At 39.5% G+C, this 20286-nt stretch overlaps 1 protein-coding gene across 2 annotated transcripts in view; it reads right to left on the reverse strand.

The window, feature by feature from the left end:
* Nucleotides 1-911: 911 nt before the first annotated feature.
* Tnks (tankyrase) overlaps nucleotides 912-20286 on the reverse strand; it is a 92515-nt gene continuing 73140 nt past the window's right edge. For both annotated transcript variants that reach the window (XM_069507660.1, XM_034982407.2), the window contains 13 exons: nucleotides 17715-17783; nucleotides 16008-16173; nucleotides 15394-15539; nucleotides 15093-15166; nucleotides 13949-14181; nucleotides 12078-12296; nucleotides 10819-10931; nucleotides 10100-10263; nucleotides 9710-9873; nucleotides 8730-8892; nucleotides 6031-6157; nucleotides 3171-3327; nucleotides 912-2864 (listed from right to left, as the gene is read on the reverse strand). In XM_069507660.1, coding sequence (XP_069363761.1) covers nucleotides 2799-2864; nucleotides 3171-3327; nucleotides 6031-6157; nucleotides 8730-8892; nucleotides 9710-9873; nucleotides 10100-10263; nucleotides 10819-10931; nucleotides 12078-12296; nucleotides 13949-14181; nucleotides 15093-15166; nucleotides 15394-15539; nucleotides 16008-16173; nucleotides 17715-17783 — 1861 coding nt within the window. In that variant the 3' untranslated portion in view covers nucleotides 912-2798. The remainder of the gene's footprint in view (nucleotides 2865-3170; nucleotides 3328-6030; nucleotides 6158-8729; nucleotides 8893-9709; nucleotides 9874-10099; nucleotides 10264-10818; nucleotides 10932-12077; nucleotides 12297-13948; nucleotides 14182-15092; nucleotides 15167-15393; nucleotides 15540-16007; nucleotides 16174-17714; nucleotides 17784-20286) is intronic.

The raw sequence follows: 20286 nt of genomic DNA on the forward strand, positions 1-20286 counted from the left end.
GGTTTCAATAAGGTATAGTCCGTACAAAATGACTCCAAACGCGCCATTTTAACTCTGTGTGGCAATTGTCTTGCCAAAAGTACGGTTCACATTATTCTGTGCCTTTAAATGAACTAAAATTGTACTTTCGACATGAAATTTGACACAAATGGCGCGTGAAAAGTCATTTTTTACGCATTATAAGCACTTGTTAAAATATAGTCCGTAAAAAATTACTCCTCATGCGCTATTTTAGTCAAAAGTACGGTTCACCCATAGTCCATAGAGTAGGATGTATATGGGTTCACCTTTATAATGACTAAAATATCTGTGACTAATATGGTACTTTTGACGAGAAATTTGACACAAAGTTAAAATGAAATCCGTGGCCCTACCCGCGGTTGTTTGACAGCTACAATGTCACGATTGCAATCATCGCTGATTGGTTAATGCTCGCTCACTATTGGCTACAATGCATTGTTGCAACAAGAATGGCACAAATTCAGCCAATCAGAACAATTGAGATTGTAATAATGATTGATGCAGGTTTTAGACAATCGCCCTACAGGTGCGCGCGCGATTGCCGTAGCTACAATGTCACGATCGCAATCACCTCCGATTGGTTGACGCTCGCTCACTATTGGCATTGTTGCAACAAGAATCGCACAAATTCAGCCAATCAGAACAATTGAGATTGTAATAATGATTGATACAATCGCCCTACGGAAATCCGAGTCAAATCCAAAAGGTTGGTGGTTCAAACACCATCCGTTGTCTACTATTGTCGTACTTACTCCTAGCACAAGCTTTACGCTTAGTTGGAGGGGAAAGGAGAATGTTAATCATGATTAACATGGCTAAAATTAATTTTAAAAAATAGTAGTTTTTTGTGGTGAAAATAAATTAAAAAATCAAAAAATAAAACTCAGCAGTCGGTTTTAATTTTTTTATATTCAATTATAAATTAACCTAGTTTCAATACAACTAGCTTACAACAAAAACACTTGGCTTCCAAATTCATGAGCTTATGCTGTGGACACATCTAACGTGATCATAAAGCTGTGTCCACACCAATAAAAAAATTCCGTCATGTTGACCGTTGCATGAGCCTTTAGTATTTCGATACCTCCCACGTAAAGCCTGACCAGAAAAATAAAACACCTCGCCATTGTTCCGTTTTTCCTTTTGAGGTACGGAACCCTAAAAAATATAATTTTAGCATTTTTTTAAATTTAAGAGCATAAAATAAATATAAATAGATGTTGTTAATTTAAAAAGTCCGAAACTAATTTAGTGACTGCAACAACTTACGTGGGAGGTATCGATTTTTGCCGCAAAATCGAGTCTTTTTCATATAAAAACGAATTTCAATAACGAAAATGTATGCATCGATACTCAAACAAATTATGCATAAATAGATACAGTGAATAATTCGCCGAAAACTCTAAATTTTATTAACTATGGACACAGCTTAACATTTTTTTTAATTTGGTATAATCAAAAATTGTAACCAATTGATTCCATAATAATTAACATGATTCATTCATAATTTTAATTTCTTATTTAATAATAACTTGTTGATGCCTACGACTTCGTTCGCGTGGATTTACGTTTTTGAAAATCCCGCGGGAACTCTTTAATTTTCCGGGATAAAAAGTATCCTATGTCACTCTCCAGGTCTTTCAATATACCCATGAAAAAAATCACGCCGATCCGTCACTCGGTTGCGACGTGATTGAAGGACAAACCAACAGATCAATAAACCAACAACTTCGCATTTATAATAGGGGTACTGATTAAAAAAATTTAATCAATGAAATCAATTCAATTTTTGGCAAACATAATTCAATTACAAATTGTGGCAGAAATCGGAGTTCAGATGAAACCAAAAATTCCAAATCAAAATTCAAAAAATATTTTTATAATTTAAAAAATATTTATACACAATAAATAATCCGATTAAAAATACGACAGAGATTAAGCAACAGTTAAATCACATTAATAGTTAAATTTTTCATTTTTTTACATTCATTTAAATGTGTCCCCACAGAGTTTCATTTAATTGTAATTTCTAGAGTTCCGTACCCGAAGGGTGCCAACGGGACCCTATTATAAGTCTCCGCTGTCGGTCCGTCTGTCAGTCAGCGGGCTGTATCTCATGAACCGTAATAGGTAAAGACTTGATCACAATCTTCTAAATATATAAAAGGAAAAGGTGACTGACTGACTGATCTATCAACGCACAGCTCAAACTACTGGACGGATCGGGCTGAAATTTGGCATGCAGATAGCCATTGTGACGTAGGCATCCGCTAAGAAAGGATTTTTGTAAATTCAACCCCTAAGGTGGTGAAATAGGGATTTGAAATTTGTGTAGTCCACGCGGACGAAGTCGCGAGCATAAGCTAGTTATTTATATTGCCGCTAAATAATATTTGAAACTAGCTGATGCCCGCGACTTCGTACGCGTGGATTTAGGTTTTTTAAAAAATCCCGTGGGAACTCTGATTTTTCGGGATATAAAGTAGTTTATGTCACTCTCCAGGTGTTTGACTATACACATGCAGAAAATCACGTCGATCCGTTGATCCGTTGCGACGTGATTGAAGGACAAACCAATAAACCAAAAAACAAACACACTTCCGCATTTATAATAGGGGTAGTGATTGCAAAATGGCCGCCATGCAAATTAAAACAAATTAAAGTATTTCTTCTTGTACAATGGTACGGAACCCTTCGTGTGCGAGTCCGACTCGCACTTGACCGGTTATTTTATTTTATTAACATAATACTGCACGTTACACAAAGTCTCTATACACTCACACGGCACCCGTTGCGTTCTCTTCGCACACTATCTGGTAAGTGATCAGGTATTCAGGATACGCCTAGAAAATAAAAATAAAAATATTTTATAAACAAGATTTTTTTAAATAAAAATAGCGAGCAAACGAGCAGGCGGATCACCTGATGTTAAGTGATTACCGCCACCCATGAACATTTGCAGCACAAGAGGAACCGCCGATGCGTTGCCGGCCTTTCAGGAATTTGTTGGCCCTCCCCTTGAACAACCCCATGTTGTAATCTAATGGGTTCACCGCCGAAGGGAGTTGAATCCACAGTGCGTTTAAAAAAAAGGAAAAAACGTCAAATGCGTCATACCTGAGAGTGAGGGAATAGAGAGTATAGCTCACCTGTTCTCCTCTATACACCACGTACTCGGGAAAGCACAGTCCGCCGTGCGAACGCGTGCCCGCTACACTGTGGTGGCCGGGAGGCGCATGCGCCATTTTCATAGCACTGAGCAGTTGGAAGCCCCGCCCTAACGTCACTCGACACAACAGCATTTGCCTGAAAACACACAAAAACACATCGCCTATAGTGGTACAGCCCCCCGATTGTCTAAGAAAAACGTATTCATCTTTATCGCAATCGTCACCAAACTGCCCTTTGATTGGTTGATTCGCTGTTTACATTTTTTTCACAGCCAATTAAAGGGCAGAATTTGTTGACGATTACGATAACGATGAATACGTTTTTTTTACACAATTGGGGGCCTGATTCTGACGGCAACTTAATTTTTGAGTATTCACATCATTTTCTTCAAAAAATTCCTCAGTGCTTGAAGACCAAAGTTTTCGAACAGTGCGTGTTGCCAGTGATGACATATGGATCCGAGACATGTTCGCTAACTATGGGCCTCATAAGAAAGCTCAGAGTCACTCAGCGGGCGATAGAGAGAGCTATGTGCGGAGTTTCTCTACGTGATCAATGAGGAAATGAGGAGATCCGTAGGAGAACTAGAGTAACCGACATAGCTCAACGGGTTGCGAAGCTGAAGTGGCAATGGGCAGGGCACATAGTTCGTACAGCCGATAGACGGTGCTGGAATGGCGATCTCGCACCGGAAGACGCCGTGTAGGAAGACCCCCGCACTAGGTAGACGGACGACATCAGACGAGTCGCAGGGAGCCGCTAGATTCAGGCGGCGAAAGACGGCAGCGTGTGGAAGTCCCTACAAGAGACCTATGTCCAGCTGTGGACGTCTATCGGTTGATGATGATGAGGAATACTAAGCGTACGTGTAGTTTAGTTGTATGGAGTAAATTGGTCACCGACAAATTGGCTACTATTACATAAAAGTCTAACAAAACGACAGTGACGCAGCGTTGGAAGATCCCCACTAGGTGGACGGACGACATCAGACGAGTCGCAGGAAGTCTATTGCAATCGTTAACAACATGGCCTTAATACCCACAATGAAAGCAACTTTTTCCCACTTATAAATAAATAAATAAATAGAATAGAATAGAATAGAATAGAATAGAATAGAATAGAAGTTTATTAGTTGATCCGACACATGATAAACACAAACACAAATATTTACAAAAAAAACATTCCTTAAAATCTAATAGGTACCTATTATCTAAAATGTGTCGTGCCAACGAAAAGGCCCGAACTCAGCTGAATGTTGTGGTTACACGAATAAATAAATAATCTTTTATTTCAGACCAGTTCTAGTCCATATTTAAATTTACAACTATATATTTACTAAAGTTAGTGTGTTAGTAACAATATTTCCTTATAGTTATGTTAGTAATGTTAGTGCTTACTGATTAAACAAAGTGGCCTAACGTGGCAGCTCTAGGCGCCTGTGGCCACCGGCCACAGCCACCCAATGCTTAATTATTGGGCAGCCTATCCTATCTTTAATTGCACCCAGAATGCTGTTGGAACTGCTACGAAGACGCTGTAGGAGGGAGGCCATCTTTTTACGGATGATGGCATGAAAGCCATCAGTCCTGGCCTCCGTGAACATTCCACTAGCGCTACAGCCCCTCGGCAGCCCCAGCAGCATTCTGAATGCATTATTGTATTGTACTCTCAGTGAGTTCAGCGCTTTTTTGGAGTATCTGACCCACAGACCGCTCGAGTAGAAGGATTGACAATACGCTTTGAATAGGATAATTTTTACTTCTTTAGTACATCGAGCGAATCTGCGTGCCAGCATATTACTCCTCACAGTGAGCGCTCTGCGCTCCCTTTCTATGTCCTCTTTATCGCTATTAAATAATCAAAACAGTAATTATACTTCAATCAATCAATCAGCCTGTTTGCGTCCACTGCTGGACATAGGCCTTCCCAAGAGCGCGCCACCACACACGATCCTCCGCCTTCCTCATCCACCCACTTCCCGTTACCTTCTTGAGGTCGTCAGTCCAGCGGGTTGGAGGTCATCCCACACTGCGCTTGCTGATACGCGGTCTCCACTCCAGAACACGTCTGCCCCAGCGACCATCGGTTCTGCAGCAGATGAAGCCTGCCTACTGCCACTTCAGCTGGCTAATTCGTTGAGCTATGTCACTTTGGTTATATAGTCAACTAGCTTATGCTTGCGACTTTGTCCGCGTGGACTACATTTCAAACCCCTATTTCACCCCTAATATTCCCCTAACTAACTAATATTCCCCTTTCCTCTCCAACTAAGCGTCAGGCTTGTGCTAGGAGTAGGTACGATAATAGTGCAACGGGCGGGGTTTGAACCGTCGACCTTTCGGTTTTCAGTCCACTACTATACCGGTTGAGCTATTGAGGCTCTATAGTCGCTTTGGTTATATAGTCAACTAGCGACCTGCCCCGGCTTCGCATGGGGGCAATGTAGATACTAATGTGGTGCCATTGAGGTGTCATTGCCTCGGAAACTTTCAAATGAGAGGATTTTTTCCGACCTAATTCACATTACTTCAATTTCTCTGGGGATCTCTAATTTTTTGAGAATTACACAATAGCTATAAACCTTCCTCTTGAAGCACTCTATCTATTGGTGTAAACCGCATTAAAATCCGTTGCGTGGTTTAAAAGATCTACGCGTTCATACATACAGACGCGGGAAGCGACTTTATTTTATACTATGTAGAGATGGAGTCGTTGGCAATAGTTAACAACATGGCCTTGATACCCACAATGAAAGCAACTTTTTCCCACTTATAAAATAATCAATACAGTAATTATACCTATTATACTTACCTATTATACCTATTATATTATACTTACCTATGACATAAATAGCAGGATCGGTCCTTGTGCGTCGGACAGCCGGAGCCTCCCCCGAAGCCATACACGTACTGGTTGCTTTTCGACGAGTGTTCTGCAAAGTAAATACCCGCACCGAACATGCCACCTAGACAAAACAAAATATAATTTTTTTATCAAATATAATTTTTTATAACTTGTTTAAGCTAATCAAATATATCTATTTTTAGGGTTCCGTACCTCAAAAGGAAAAACGGAACCCTTATAGGATCACTTTGTTGTCTGTCTGTCAAGAAACGTACAGGGTACTTCCCGTTGACCTAGAATCATGAAATTTGGCAGGTAGGTAGATCTTATAGCTGACATTTGGGGAAAAATCTGAAAACTGTGTCTCTAGGGTTAGATCACACAAAAAAAATTAAATTGTGGTCATGAACTAATAATTAGTATTTTCAACTTTCGAAGTGTGTGACTATATCAAGTGGGGTATCATATGAACGGTCTTCACCTGTACATTCTAAAACAGATTTTTTTTATGCATCATAGTTTTTGAATTATCGTGCAAAATGTCGAAAAAATACGACTGTAGTACGGAACCCTCATTGCGCGAAAGTTGTAAAAATAAAGAGAAAAAAATATCGACTGAGAACTTGTTTTAAATAAAAATAGCAAGCCAACGAGCAGAATTGAACACTACGAGCTATGTGACTGTACGAAACAGCATATAAAGTGAAAACGTCAAAAATTTTAGATAGGCTGCGCGATTGCGGGAGAATGACAGCTACAAAGTCACGATCGCAATCACCTCTGATTGGTTGACGCTCGCTCACTATTGGCTACAATGCATTGTTGGACTACATTGCAATTAGAGGTGTCAAATACAGGTTCATGTGTGTATCACAATATTATCACGTGTTACAGACAAATATTTAATAATTATTAACGTTACATTATTTTGTTACAAAAAAAAATTGCTTGAACCGTGAGGCGCAAGCAGAAAAATGGGTGCAATCGATTTTCGACCTTATTGACATACGTCAGAAAACAGCATTTTAGCAATCTATGAATTATACTGAGCAAGAATATGACAAAAAACAACTTTCTCATAACCGTCAATAAGGTCGAGATTTGCTTGCACCGATTTCACCATGAGGCGCAAGCAGATAAATGGGTGCAAGCGATTTCCGACCTTATTGACATAGGGAACAACATTTTAACAATCTATGAATGATACCTACTGAACAAGAATATGACAAAAAACAACTTTCTCATAACCGTCAATAAGGTCGAGAACTAGGGTATAGCTTGTATTTAACTCGATTGATTTAAATTTTAAATTTTACTCTTAATAGGTACCCAATGCATACCTTCGCGACAGGTCGAAATGGCAATCGGGGAGGGAATGCCCCGCACACCCGCACGGCCCCTGTGCTAACCCAGTGCGGGCGAGCGAGGGTGACGTGCGGGTGTGCGGGGTGTCACCCCCGCCTCATACCCCGATTGCCATCTCAACCTGTCGCGGAATACAGTACCTAGTACCTACCTATGTATGTAAAAATAAAAACAAGTAGAACGATAAAGCAATGTCAAGTAGATACCTACAATACAATAGGTAGGTAAGTTTACCTAGTTACCTATAAAAAAATCTTTTTAGTAGGTAACTACTATATTTATTATCATACATTTCTACATATTTATTATCATATGAATTATAAAATGATGATGATGATTTCTAAAAAGAACAATACCACTTCACGTACCTAACCTATTACCTATAATACTTAAATGTTTGATAATACCTACACTTTGAAAAACATTTTCTCATACGATTTATAAAATGACGCAAGTATTTCCAAAAAGAACAAATCTACTATAATAGGTATTATTAACGCGCGACACAAATCTATCACAACACAAAAATGTACCTAATCTACATTATTTTGCCTAATCTACATTACAATTATTCGCATTAAATATTTATCGACACTCAAGTTCACAAATAAATAAAACTGCATTCAAAATTTATTACGAAACAAACAAAATGATAAAAATACTAGCCGCATACTCGTATCATCACAGTCAACATGTAACAGGCCAATACGAAAATTCGATGTAATAATTATTCACCGTCGAATCGCGACGATATTTGTATTCAGCTGTACTACCTAATATATTTTATTCTAATATCGTCGCTCGGTCGCGCCGCGGCGTATCAAAGATCGAACGCCTGAGTTATTTTTTAGGAAGGATTTTCTCAAATTTTCACTACTTATTATATATTGTATTCAATTTTGTTTTAATCTAAAAACGAATATCTTGAATACATTTATATATTTAATAAATTTATTAGGTACATTATTTTTTGACACCTCTAATTGCAATTGAGATTGTAATAATGATTGATGCAGGTATAAGACAATCGCCCGAAGGGTAAAATTTAAGGTTTTTTGTGTGATCTAACCCTAAATTTACGGTTTTCAGATTTTTCCCCAGCTATAAGATCGCTATAAGATCTACCTACCTGCCAAATTTCATGATTCTAGGTCAACGGGAAGTACCCTGTAGGTTTCTTGACAGACAGACAGACAACAAAGTGATCCTATAAGGGTTCCGTTTTTCCTTTTGAGGTACTTTTGAACCCTAAAAACCTGGTATGGGTGTGTGTGTGTGTGCATGTGTGCGTGCGTGCGCGCGTGTTCGTGTTTTTGTAGTATAGTTACCAATGTAGGCGTGTCTCTCGTCGAAGCCCTTCTGCACGATGGCGTTGATGAAAGGCGAGCCGTGGAACAGCATCCTCTCGTTGGTGACGCCGGCCTCCTCCGTCACCTCGCGTCTGCGATGTTGGTACCGCTCCCACAGCCGACCGTTCACGAGCTTTTGTATCTGTATTGACAAACAGCCGTACTCAGAGTCGCTTAATCGTTACTTAAGTTTAGTTAAAACGAGACAGCTATACCTCTCACATAAATCTGTCTCGTTGTAACTCAATGTTAAGTAACGATTGGCGACTCTAAATACGGCTGATAGTATTCATGGAATAAAATAAAATAAATTTTTATTCAAATAAACTTTTACAAGTGCTTTTTAATCGTCAGATTCGGAATGCCATTCCTACCGAGAAGAACCAGCAAAAAAACTCGGCAGTTGCTCTTTATAGTGTGACTAGCTGAACTACGTATGCTCCACTCTGCTCTTCCATGCTATCCTGTGCTCTTCTTTGCTATTCTACGCTATGCTACATGTATGCCTGGATGAAATTCCCTTAAATGGGAGTACCCATTGAGAGAAATATACAATTATAGAGAAAACCTATATAAGAAATATAAATTTCTAGACCCAGCGATTTGAGCCGTACATTGTTGTCAATCAATTTGTACATATAAATATCTATGTTTAAACATATAAAAGTTACTAAATTTACAAATATAAAAGGAAGTTTTTTAATGCATTTAGTAAATCAGCAAGTCCTAATATAACAAAATAAAACATCTCACTTTTTCCTTGTATTTAGCGTATTAAATAAATTCAACAATCTTTAGCATAATGTCCCTTGTTCCTACAGTTATAGCAATACATGCTTTAAATGAAAAGAGCCAGTAATAATATGGCTACTTTTTGCTTAAAAACTTCCACTAATAACTCAACTTGCGGTGGTTCTATAATACATAAAGAAAACTCTCCATTCTCTCCGCACTCTTACCCTAACAATGTTGTATCTAGTGAAGTGTCCGCCCGCATGGTCCCTGTGCAAGCGCACTCCAGCCTGCATCTCTCTCTCCAGAACAGCGAACTCGCTCTCTCCGTTCTCTCCGCATTCCCCTGTACTAGGCGTCACGTCGACTAGTGTTGTGCCGCCATACCATTCTGTAGACATTATGATGAGTTACAGAAACAAATCCAAATATTGTTCGATCTATCTATCTATATATCTATCATGTATACAAAAAGTTCTTGCCGATATTTTTATACGATATTTTAAAGTTTACGATATAATATAAAATTCGAATATGACTTGAATTTCTCCAACATAAATCAAAGTGAAAACTCAGTGAAGTCATTTTGTACGGAATATAAAGGGTACTTATCTCACCGGAGTGCGTCTGCAAGCTGTGTCGAGCAGCCTTAATCAGTCGATGGCGATGCCCGTACGCGGCCACGCCCACCGCTCGCAGGTCTTCGTGGCACATCTCCGATAAGATGTCCACCGTGATCTGTTCCCGTTCCAGAACAGGTGCTAGCTGTTCCAGACCAATGCTGGAACAAAATAATTCAGAGGATCAGAGACAGAACAGAACTTATTCCAATATTTCCATCTGTACCGATATTATAAATGCGAAAGTGTCTTAGTTTGTTGGTTGGTTGGTTTATTGGTTTGTTGGTTTGTCTTTCAATCACGTCCTTACAAAGCAACCGATTGAGGTGATTTTTTGCATGGGTATAGTTAAAGGCCAGGAGAGTGACATAGGCTACTTTTTATCCCGGAAAATCAGATTTCCCACGGGATTTTTAAAAACCTTAATCCACGCGGACGAAGTCGTGGGCATCAGCTAGTTGGTATATAAATCGCCAAAATAAAGTAATGGAATTGGAAAAAAGAGAACGATTAAAAGTTGTCTTGATGTTTCAGAAGGCGTTCGAAAAAATCTAAAAAAAGGATTTGAGAAGAGAAACACGACACTTAATAAACACAAAAGATATATAATACATAGAACACAACTCAAAAAGGAATGACTGAAAAAAAATTAAAGATATGCAAAGGTTATTTTATTGGCCTATGTCTCGTATAAATGTCAAATAATACTAATATACCTGGTCAAGAACGTCTGTAGAGATTCAGAAGTGGAGAGAGCAGAGGCAGGCCTGCCCGCTGCATCCTCCAGGCTTCCACGGGAACCCTCCGACCAATAATTTGTAGGCATAACCTGTATGAAAATTTGTTAATATAAGAATCAAAAGTTTTTATAGGGTATACCTATCAATATTGTTACAGATAAGGGTGCCTAATTCGCCAAAATAACTTGAGGTGAAGATTGCTATGATATTTTATAATAAAATTCCACAAGCAATTTTAGACTTGCCTTTACACAAGTTTAAAAAATGTGTTAAAAGGATGCTCCTAAAAAAAGCACATTATACAGTCGCAGACTATGTAAACGATAAAAAAGCTTGGATTTGACTCGCTCCAGCAATGCACGGGGCTGCAATGGCTTGTATAGTACGGTATAATAACATTGTAAATTGAAAAATTAAAAAGAGCAACCGCCGAGTTTCTTGCTGGTTCTTCTCGGTAGGAACGGCATTCCGGACCAGTGGTAAATTAAACCTGACTATTCATAAGCACTTTTAAAAAGTTTACATGAATAAAAAAACATTCTATTCTATTCTATTCTATTCTACAATTAGCTGAGCTAAGTCAATTGTATATTCACAGGTGATGGGAGAGCTGTGTGTTACATCTCCACGCACTTAAAAATCACTAAATCTGGTGATCTAGTAGCGACGTGACCTGGTAATGGATCTACAACTGAGTTTTTCGTTGTATCGAGAAGAATAAGTACTATTCTAATTTCGGCATACCAATCAGTGTTATTACAGATACGGATACCCAATTCACCACCATAACTCAGAAGACGTAAATCGCGAGTATTCAGTAACATTTTTAATTACCGACCTACATTTTACCTACTAATATTATTATGATCGCATCGATTTCATCAATTTTGATTTGTACCTAGATATTATCTAGTTTAGTTCAGTATTATAAGAGGAATGTGCAACATCCATATAAACTCAAGAGAGTTTCTGGCATGTCAAGCGGAAAATTGTATAATTATTATTTGGCTGAAATAATAATTAATTAAATTTATCACAGTTAGCCAAGCTGAGGAAAGGGGGCTATATTCACGGGTAGTGGTAGGGGCACCGTGTTTCACGGGGCAGAAGCACAGGGCGGTGTGGTGACGGTAGCGGAACAAGCGCGAGCGAAGCTACAGACTCAGATTCTGCCACGACCCAATCCGTCATGGCGTCCTGGAGCAGGAATCTGACGTCACCAGCACTATACTCACAGGCAGGGGTAGAGGCACGGTGTCGCCGCTGGGTAGCAGCACGGGGCAGTGCGGTGGGGGTAGCGGCGCGGGCGCGGGCGGCGCCACAGGCTCAGATCCCGCCACGGCGCTACCCGTCATAGCATCCTGGAGCAACGATCTGACGTCGTCAGCTCCCGCTAGCTCCACGGCCGTCTGACCCTCCTGGTTCTTGAGGAATGGGTCCGCCCCATGTGCTAGCTGTGAGTATAACAATAGAGTACAGTACGCGCCCAAAAGTGATGTACATCGACCTTTAGGAGGAGATAGCAGATTTGTAAAGCACTGTCTCCGTCGTTGAGACCGACAAAACGTCATATAGGTATGAGTGACAGGGACAACGATCTACAAAGCAGAAATGTCACTCTAAAGAACCTATGGGACCAAACCAAACCACACTAAGGGGGAAAAAATCTAAATCGACGCGTACCAAGTCGCGTGCATTATCTAGTACTTCAAAAGAAACTTAGAACAGTTATTTCCTATAACAATCAATATATGAAATGTTTAGAATTTAGATGGAACAGTAAAAACCCGCCAAGTGCGAGTCAGGCTCGCGCAACGAGGGTTCCGTACTACAGTCGTATTTTTTCGACATTTTGCACGATAATTCAAAAACTATGATGCATAAAAATAAATAAAAATCTGTTTTAGAATGTACAGGTGAAGACCTTTCATATGATACCCCCACTTGATATAGTTATTTCGAAAATTGAAAATACTAATATTCAGTTCATGACCACAATTTTTTTTGTGTAATGTTATCACAAATTCACGGTTTTCAGATTTTTTCCCCTAATGTCCGCTATAAGAATTACCTACCTGCCAAATTTCATGATTCTAGATCAACGGGAAGTACCCTAGAGGTTTTTTGACAGACCCACAGACAGACAGACAGACAAGAAAGTGACAATGAAGTGAAGTGAAGGAACTCTAAAAAACGTTCAGTAAACGCTTCGCGATGTTTTTCACCGGCAACAAATAAATAAAATACCTACACCAATTACACATACAAATAACTAATTTATTACTTCATTACACTAATTTATACAACAATTATTTTTTGTATGATGAATATATTACCGTATGTACAGGAAAATGATTTCATTGAAACAAAACTAGCGGCCAGCCCCGGCTTTGCACGGGTGCAACCTATAATTTTTTTTTTTTTTTTTTTTTTTTTTTTTATTTATTAGGATCACCAACAGCTAATCATCTACATCAAACACAAAATTAAAAATAAAAAAGTTCTTAGATAAAATGAAGAGCTAATTAATGGTAATCACCGCATGCGAATAAAGTGTCAGGTAATTATACTAATATTCAATGCGGTGTCAGCGGAGGATAGGATAGAATAATAATAGGGTATCTATATATTTAAAAGGAAAAGCTCTCAACAGTAACTCAGCAAGCTAGAGATGGCTACAAGACACAACGTTGCGAAGAGGAAGCAAATCTTTCTTCTAGCTAGAGGGGTACTAGCCCCTCTAAAATGTAAGGCCATCGAGCCTATCTTTTGTTGAGGAGCACTAATTCCCCTTATACAGGGGTATATTAAAAAAACAGTCAAGTGCGAGTCAAATTCGCACAAGAAGGATTCCGTACCATAGTACTAGAAATGACAATTTTAATTTTTTTAATTTTATGGTACGATTATTTCGAAATTTTATAACTTTTTGTTATAACGGCAATAGAAACACATTCTGTGAAAATTTCAACTCTCTACCTATTACGGTTTACGAAATACATCCCTCTAACTGACTGACAGGCGGACGGACGGACAGCGCAGTCTTAGTAATAAAGTCTCGTTGGCACCCTTCGGGTACGTAACCCTGAAAACGATAATAACTTACCAATAAAGCACACAGCTGCGTCCGCGCTTTGTGCGCGGCTTCGTGAAGGGGGGTGAAGCCCCACCTGTCCGCCGCGTTAGGGGGGGTTCCAGCCCGCAGCAGCAACGCGGCCAGCTCGACATGGCCGTACGACGCCGCGTTATGGAGGGGCACCAACCCCCCTTTGTCCCGTGCGGACACCGCCGCACCGGCTTCTAACAGTGCTTCGGCGACTTCGAGGTTGTTGTAGCCCGCTTTAACAAAACATCGTATTTTTTTTTTTCAAAAATATATAAAATACAGATTTTAAAGTTGTACGAAACCCATACTAATATCATAAATGCTAAAGTGTGTTTGTCTGTTATTTTTTTACAGCCCATCTATTTTGACGAAGTATGATAATTCTTAATCCCGGAAAATCAAAAACTTCTCACGGGATTTTTATAAACCCCAATTCTACACGGACGTCATCTAGTAAAATTAAAGATTCAGTTCCGGAAATAACTACTTATTACAACGTAATTATAATTACATGTAATTAAGTACTAAATAACAAGCAAGACCAGTTCAATACAAGTTGAAGATATACTTTGGATCATAATATTTTTTTAATTCGGATGTTTTAGCCCACTGAATAAAATTTAAGTCCAAATGCAAGCAAAACCGCCTAGAAATGTGCTAACTTTGAGTGAAAAGTTCATGATTTCGTTTAATGATGAACTCAATTTTTTTTAAAATAAAAATGGCGAGCAAACGAGCAGACAGGTCACCTGATGTTAAATGATAACCGCCGCCCATGAACATTTGCAGTACCAGAGGCACCACCAATGCGTTGCCGGCAAAACAATTTCAAGTCAAACGGCCTAAAAATGTGCTAAAATGGAATCGTAATCGTTGATGATTAGTGATATATATGATATAGATGAAGTGGCGATGGGCAGGGCACATAGTTCGTACAACCGATAGACGTTGGGGTCCCAAGGTGCTGGAATGGCGACCTCGCACCGGAAGACGCAGCGTTGGAAGACCCCCCACTAGGTGGACGGCCGACATCAGACGAGTCGCAGGGAGGGCGAGTGGAAGTCCCTACAAGAGACCTATGTCCAGCCGTGGACTTCTATTGGTTGATGATGATGATGATATAGATAAATGTATGAATTCTCACCAGCAAGATGCAGGGGTGTGGAGTTTCTACCGTGCGAGTCTCTGCAGTTCACATTTTGGGGTGTTATCAATTTTCTGAAACAAATACATTTAATTAAATTCTACACAAGGTGTAATTTAGAACGTTAGCAAAAACCTTCTTAATCTAAACACAATCCAATACCAATAACCATTGTTGTAGATTTAGTACTTTTCAAACCCGCAATGTACAGCGCGCAAAACTTGGGTCAATGCCCCGCCGCGTCGTAGGCGGGGCGGTATTTAGACAAACAAATAGGATCAAATCAGTAGCAGCAACTCACTTGGCTCTAGCGAGATCTCCCCGTTTCGCAGCATCCAATAAGGCAGCGTCTCCTCGCAGAGCATCTGCAGTATCGCTATCTCCCGCTCTCACCAACTGGAGGGGCGTGAGGCCGTCGCGATTCCGTCGCGTCGGATCCGCTCCATGCTGTGCAAAATATTTATATCACTACCCTTATTTAAATGCGAAAGTGTGTTTGTTTGTTGGTTTATCGGTTTGTCCTTCAATCGCAACGTATCGACGTGATATTTTGTATGGGTATAGTTTTAAAGACCTGGACAAAAATTTAAAAAGTTCTTAGTGAAGCGGTGTGACGCGCCACAGGTCCTTGCTAGGCAAGTAATTTAGTCACGTCAAATTGACCATATGAACACGCGTTGTGTAGACACTAGACCACGGTTTACACTAGTAATACTTTTGGATGTAAATCTCTCAAATAGGAAAGGGATACAAAGTACTGGGCCTCGAAAATGTAACGACGGAGGTAGGTGTGTTATAGTTGTCATCGATGTGGTCATTACTTGTAGTAGTGTTGCTCTACTTTTTTGTGCTGTGCATGTTGTAATAGATTGTTGGAATATGTTTAGAACGCGTGTCTTTTCCACTTCCACTAACCTTGAGCAATAGCCTGACTATGTCCGCCTTGCCCTTAGCAGCGGCCTCGTGCAGCGGTGTGAAGCGCCACAGGTCCGCTGCGTTGACACCAGCGCCCGCGGACACCAATAACTCAGTCACCTCGAAGTGACCATAGGAACACGCATTATGTAGAGGGACCAGACCACTGAGAAAATAATGAAAAATGAAACAAGTGCAATTGAACAAAAACCAATCAAGTGCAAGTCAGACTTTCACACGAAGGGTTCCGTACCATTGTACAAAATATAAAACTGCCATGCAAATTTTATGGCACTTATAATAAACTAGATGATGCCCGCGACTTCGTCCGCGTGGATGAAGGTTTTTAAAAATCCCATGGGAACTCTTTAATTTTACGGAATAAGAAGTAGCCTACGTCCTTCCCCGGGATATAAGCTAACTCTGTACCAAATTTCATCAAAATCGGTTGAACGGTTAGACCGTGAAAAGCTAGCAGACAGACAGACAGATACATTTTCGCATTTATAATATTAGTATATGGAAGTATGGATTATCTCTGACGGAAGTCACTTGATCTGTTGCGTCAACATCTTGAGTGTATTGTATAAATACGGGTGGTTGATGGTTTTTAAAGTCAGTCTCGTTCAGACGTAGACTCAACCGACTATTAAATGCTTTTTGTGTTTAAGTCGCCATATTTTGATTGAGTGGTTGTAATAGTACTTATTGTGCCCTTATCAAGTTAATATTACAGTTTCAATCAATCAATCAGCCTGTTTGCGTCCACTGCTGGACATAGGCCTTCCCAAGAGCACGCCACCACACACGATCCTCCGCCTTCCTCATCCACCCACTTCCCGTTATCTTCTTAAGGTCGTCAGTCCAGCGGCTTAGGAGGTGGTCCCACACTGCGCTTGCTGATACGCGGTCTCCAGTCCAGAACACGTCTGCCTCATCGGCCATCGGTTCTGCGGCAGACGTGGCCTTCTTGTCACTTCAGCTGGCTAATTCGTTGGGCTATGTCGGTCACTCTGATTCTCCTACGAATTTCTTCGTTACGGATTTTGTCCCTCAGAGAGATACCCAACATAGCCCGCTCCATAGCCCGCTGAGCGACTTTGAACTTGTGGACAAGGCCAACTGTCAGTGTCCACGTTTCAGCGCCATACGTCATCACAGGAAGGACACACTCATTAAAGACTTTTGTCTTTAGGCTTTGGGGTATCGGCGAATTGAAGACTTGACGTAATTTACCAAATTACAGTTAGGTTAGTATAAATCTCTCAGTTAGGTTAGTATAAACCTCTCGATAAGCCTCTACGCGTCTGATCAATATCTGTACGCAAGTTTAACAAGAGAGGACATTCAAATAACTAATCCAAAAAAAGCTTATAATGCCCTACTTTTCTGTCTGACTTTAAATCCACTTCTGGTACCCTTTTACAGCCATTTTCAGAGCCTCCGGTATAGGAGTGGACTGAAAACCGAAAGGTCGACGGTTCAAACCCCGCACGTTGCACTATTGTCGTACCTACTCCTAGCACAAGCCTGACGCCTAATTGGAGAGGAAAGGGGAACATTAGTCATTTAACATGGCTAATATTCTATATAAAAAAAAATTGAAATTTTTATTATTTGTTGTTATAGCGGCAATAGAATGCTGACCTTCAGTAATAGAGAGGCACATGAGGAAGCAGAACCTTTCATATTAAAGGCTACACTTACCCCTTATCTTTAGCATGGACGTCGGCCCCTCTCTGAAGTAAAAGCTGAGCAAGCGGTAGCCGGTTGTACCTGTAAAAGAACGACTCTATTAAATAACTAGCTGACCCGTCCCGGCTTCGCTTGGGTGGAATTTAGAAAATCGAGATGGGGGATGAATTTCCAAAAATCCTGGAAGACGTATTTCTTCATTTGTGACTGAAAACCCAAATACCAATTTTCATGCAAATAACTTGAAAAATGACGGACTTTCATACAAACTTTCATCCCCTATTTAACCCACTTAGGGATGGAATTTCGAAAAATCCTTTCTTAGTGGATTCCTACTCTTTACAGAGAACACACACTCAAAATTTCATGTCTCTAGGACCAGTGGTTTAGGCTGTGCGTTGATATATTATATGTCAGTCACCTTTTCCTTTTATATATTTTGATGACATATATGTTCTAGTACGGAAAAGAAATATTTCATACACCCGAAACAAGATGTTCATAATTATATACGGAACCCTAACAGAGCGAGGCCCGACTCGCACTTGACTGGTTTTTTCAGTCAGTTTGAGTCAGGACTTTGAATTTTATATATATAGACTAGCTTACGCTCGCGACTTCGCCCGCGTGGGCTACAAAAATTTCAAACCCTTTTTTTACCCCCTTAGGGGTTGAATTTTCAAAAATCCTTTCTTAGCGGACGTCTACATCGTAATAGCTATATGAATGCCAAGTTTCAGCCCGATCCGTCCAGTAGTTTGAGCTGTGCGTTGATAGATCAGTCAATCACCTTTTCCTTTTATATATTTTGATGACATATATGTTCTAGTACGGAAAAGAAATATTTCATACACCCGAAACAAGATGTTCATAATTATATACGGAACCCTAACAGAGCGAGGCCCGACTCGCACTTGACTGGTTTTTTTAGGGTCCTCAAAAGGAAAAATCCTTTTGAGAACCCTTATAGGACCCTTATAGGATCACTTTGTTGTCTGTCTGTCGGTCTGTCAAGAAACCTACAGGGTACTTCCCGTTGACCTAGAACCATGAACTTTGGTAGGTAGGTAGGTCTTAGGGGAAAAATCTGAAAACCGTGAATTTGTGGTTACATCACACAAAAAAATGTAATTGTGGTCAAGAACTAATAATTAGTATTTTTAATTTTCGAAGTAAGATAACTATATCAAGTGGGGTAAGTATCAAATTAAAGGTCCCCTTCACCTGTGCATTCTAAAACAAAATTTTTATTTATTTTTATGCATCATAATTTTTGAATTATCATGCAAAATGTGGAAAAAATACGACTGTAGTACGGAACCCTAGTTGCGCGAGCCCGACTAGCACTTGACCGGTTTTTATTTGTGTAGGACTGCAGTCCGCATACCGTTACCTTGTACTTGATTGATTGACTGATCACTAGAAATGAACGTAAGTTAGTTGAGGTTAGAATAGTGTTGCCATCAGCAAAATATATAAACTAGGACAAGGTGCTTGAAAACCCCGGATTTTCGAGTGTAAAGCCCGGACATATCGGTCTATTCTTTTTCATCTCATAGATAAAATAAAACATTGTTATTTATTAATCCTACTAATATTATGAAGAAGTAAAGTTTGTAAGATTGTTTGTATCTCTGGAACTACTGAACTTGATTTTGAAAATTCTTTCACCAGTAGAAAGCTACATTATTATTGAGAGACATAGGCTATATTTTATTTATAAAAATATAAGATATTCCATGAACATTATAATAAGCTACCCGTGCGAAGCCGGGGTGGGTGGCCAGTTATTTATAAATGCAAAATACCTTAAAATTTGATAACGGAAACATCTAAAAGTTACGAATTTTTGTTTTTATTATATTGAAGATATAATAAAAACAAACTCAGTTTTAATATTATTAATCAAAACGGATTCCTTACTTGAAATAAATTTCTAAACCCCGGAAAGTATGCAAAACTCCGCCCGGACGCCCTCCAAACTAGGACAAATCTGGGGAAACCCGGACGGATGGCAACCCTAGGTTAGAAGCTTGTTCGTATATTCATGGAAATTACAAGGAACACCAAGGTTTAGAAAAAACCCGACCGCACGTGGAAGATAGCATGGTAAACAAAAATTGAGATAATAACGTGGTTACATTATGTAGATAATGTACGTGTATGGTTTTTTCATTGAGTTCATAATATACTTTCAGGGTTCCGTACCCAAAGAGTAAGTAATAATATTTATTTATTTAAACAACTCAGTACAGTAATCAACTCTCTGGAATCCTGACCCCTAAACTAGGAAATCCCGTGTCTTAGGGGCCAGTGCCTTCCCAAACATAAGATATGGATAGTTAATAATTTACAGCTAGGTATTACAACTATTTAAAATAAATAAATAAACAAATCACAAGGTTAAAGCGTCCACAGTCGTCTTGCGAGATATTACGACTCGGACGCATCCGCGACTTTTGTTTCACTCTTTACAATTTTATGCTAATTATGTTTTATGATTATACAAAAAGAAAAGAACATAGGATTAGAATTTAAAGTTTAAAAATATTGCATGCTCAATTTTGTGACTAAATAATTATAT

This window comes from Maniola hyperantus, chromosome 26 (assembly GCF_902806685.2).
Source record: "Maniola hyperantus chromosome 26, iAphHyp1.2, whole genome shotgun sequence".
NCBI lineage: Eukaryota > Metazoa > Arthropoda > Insecta > Lepidoptera > Nymphalidae > Maniola > Maniola hyperantus.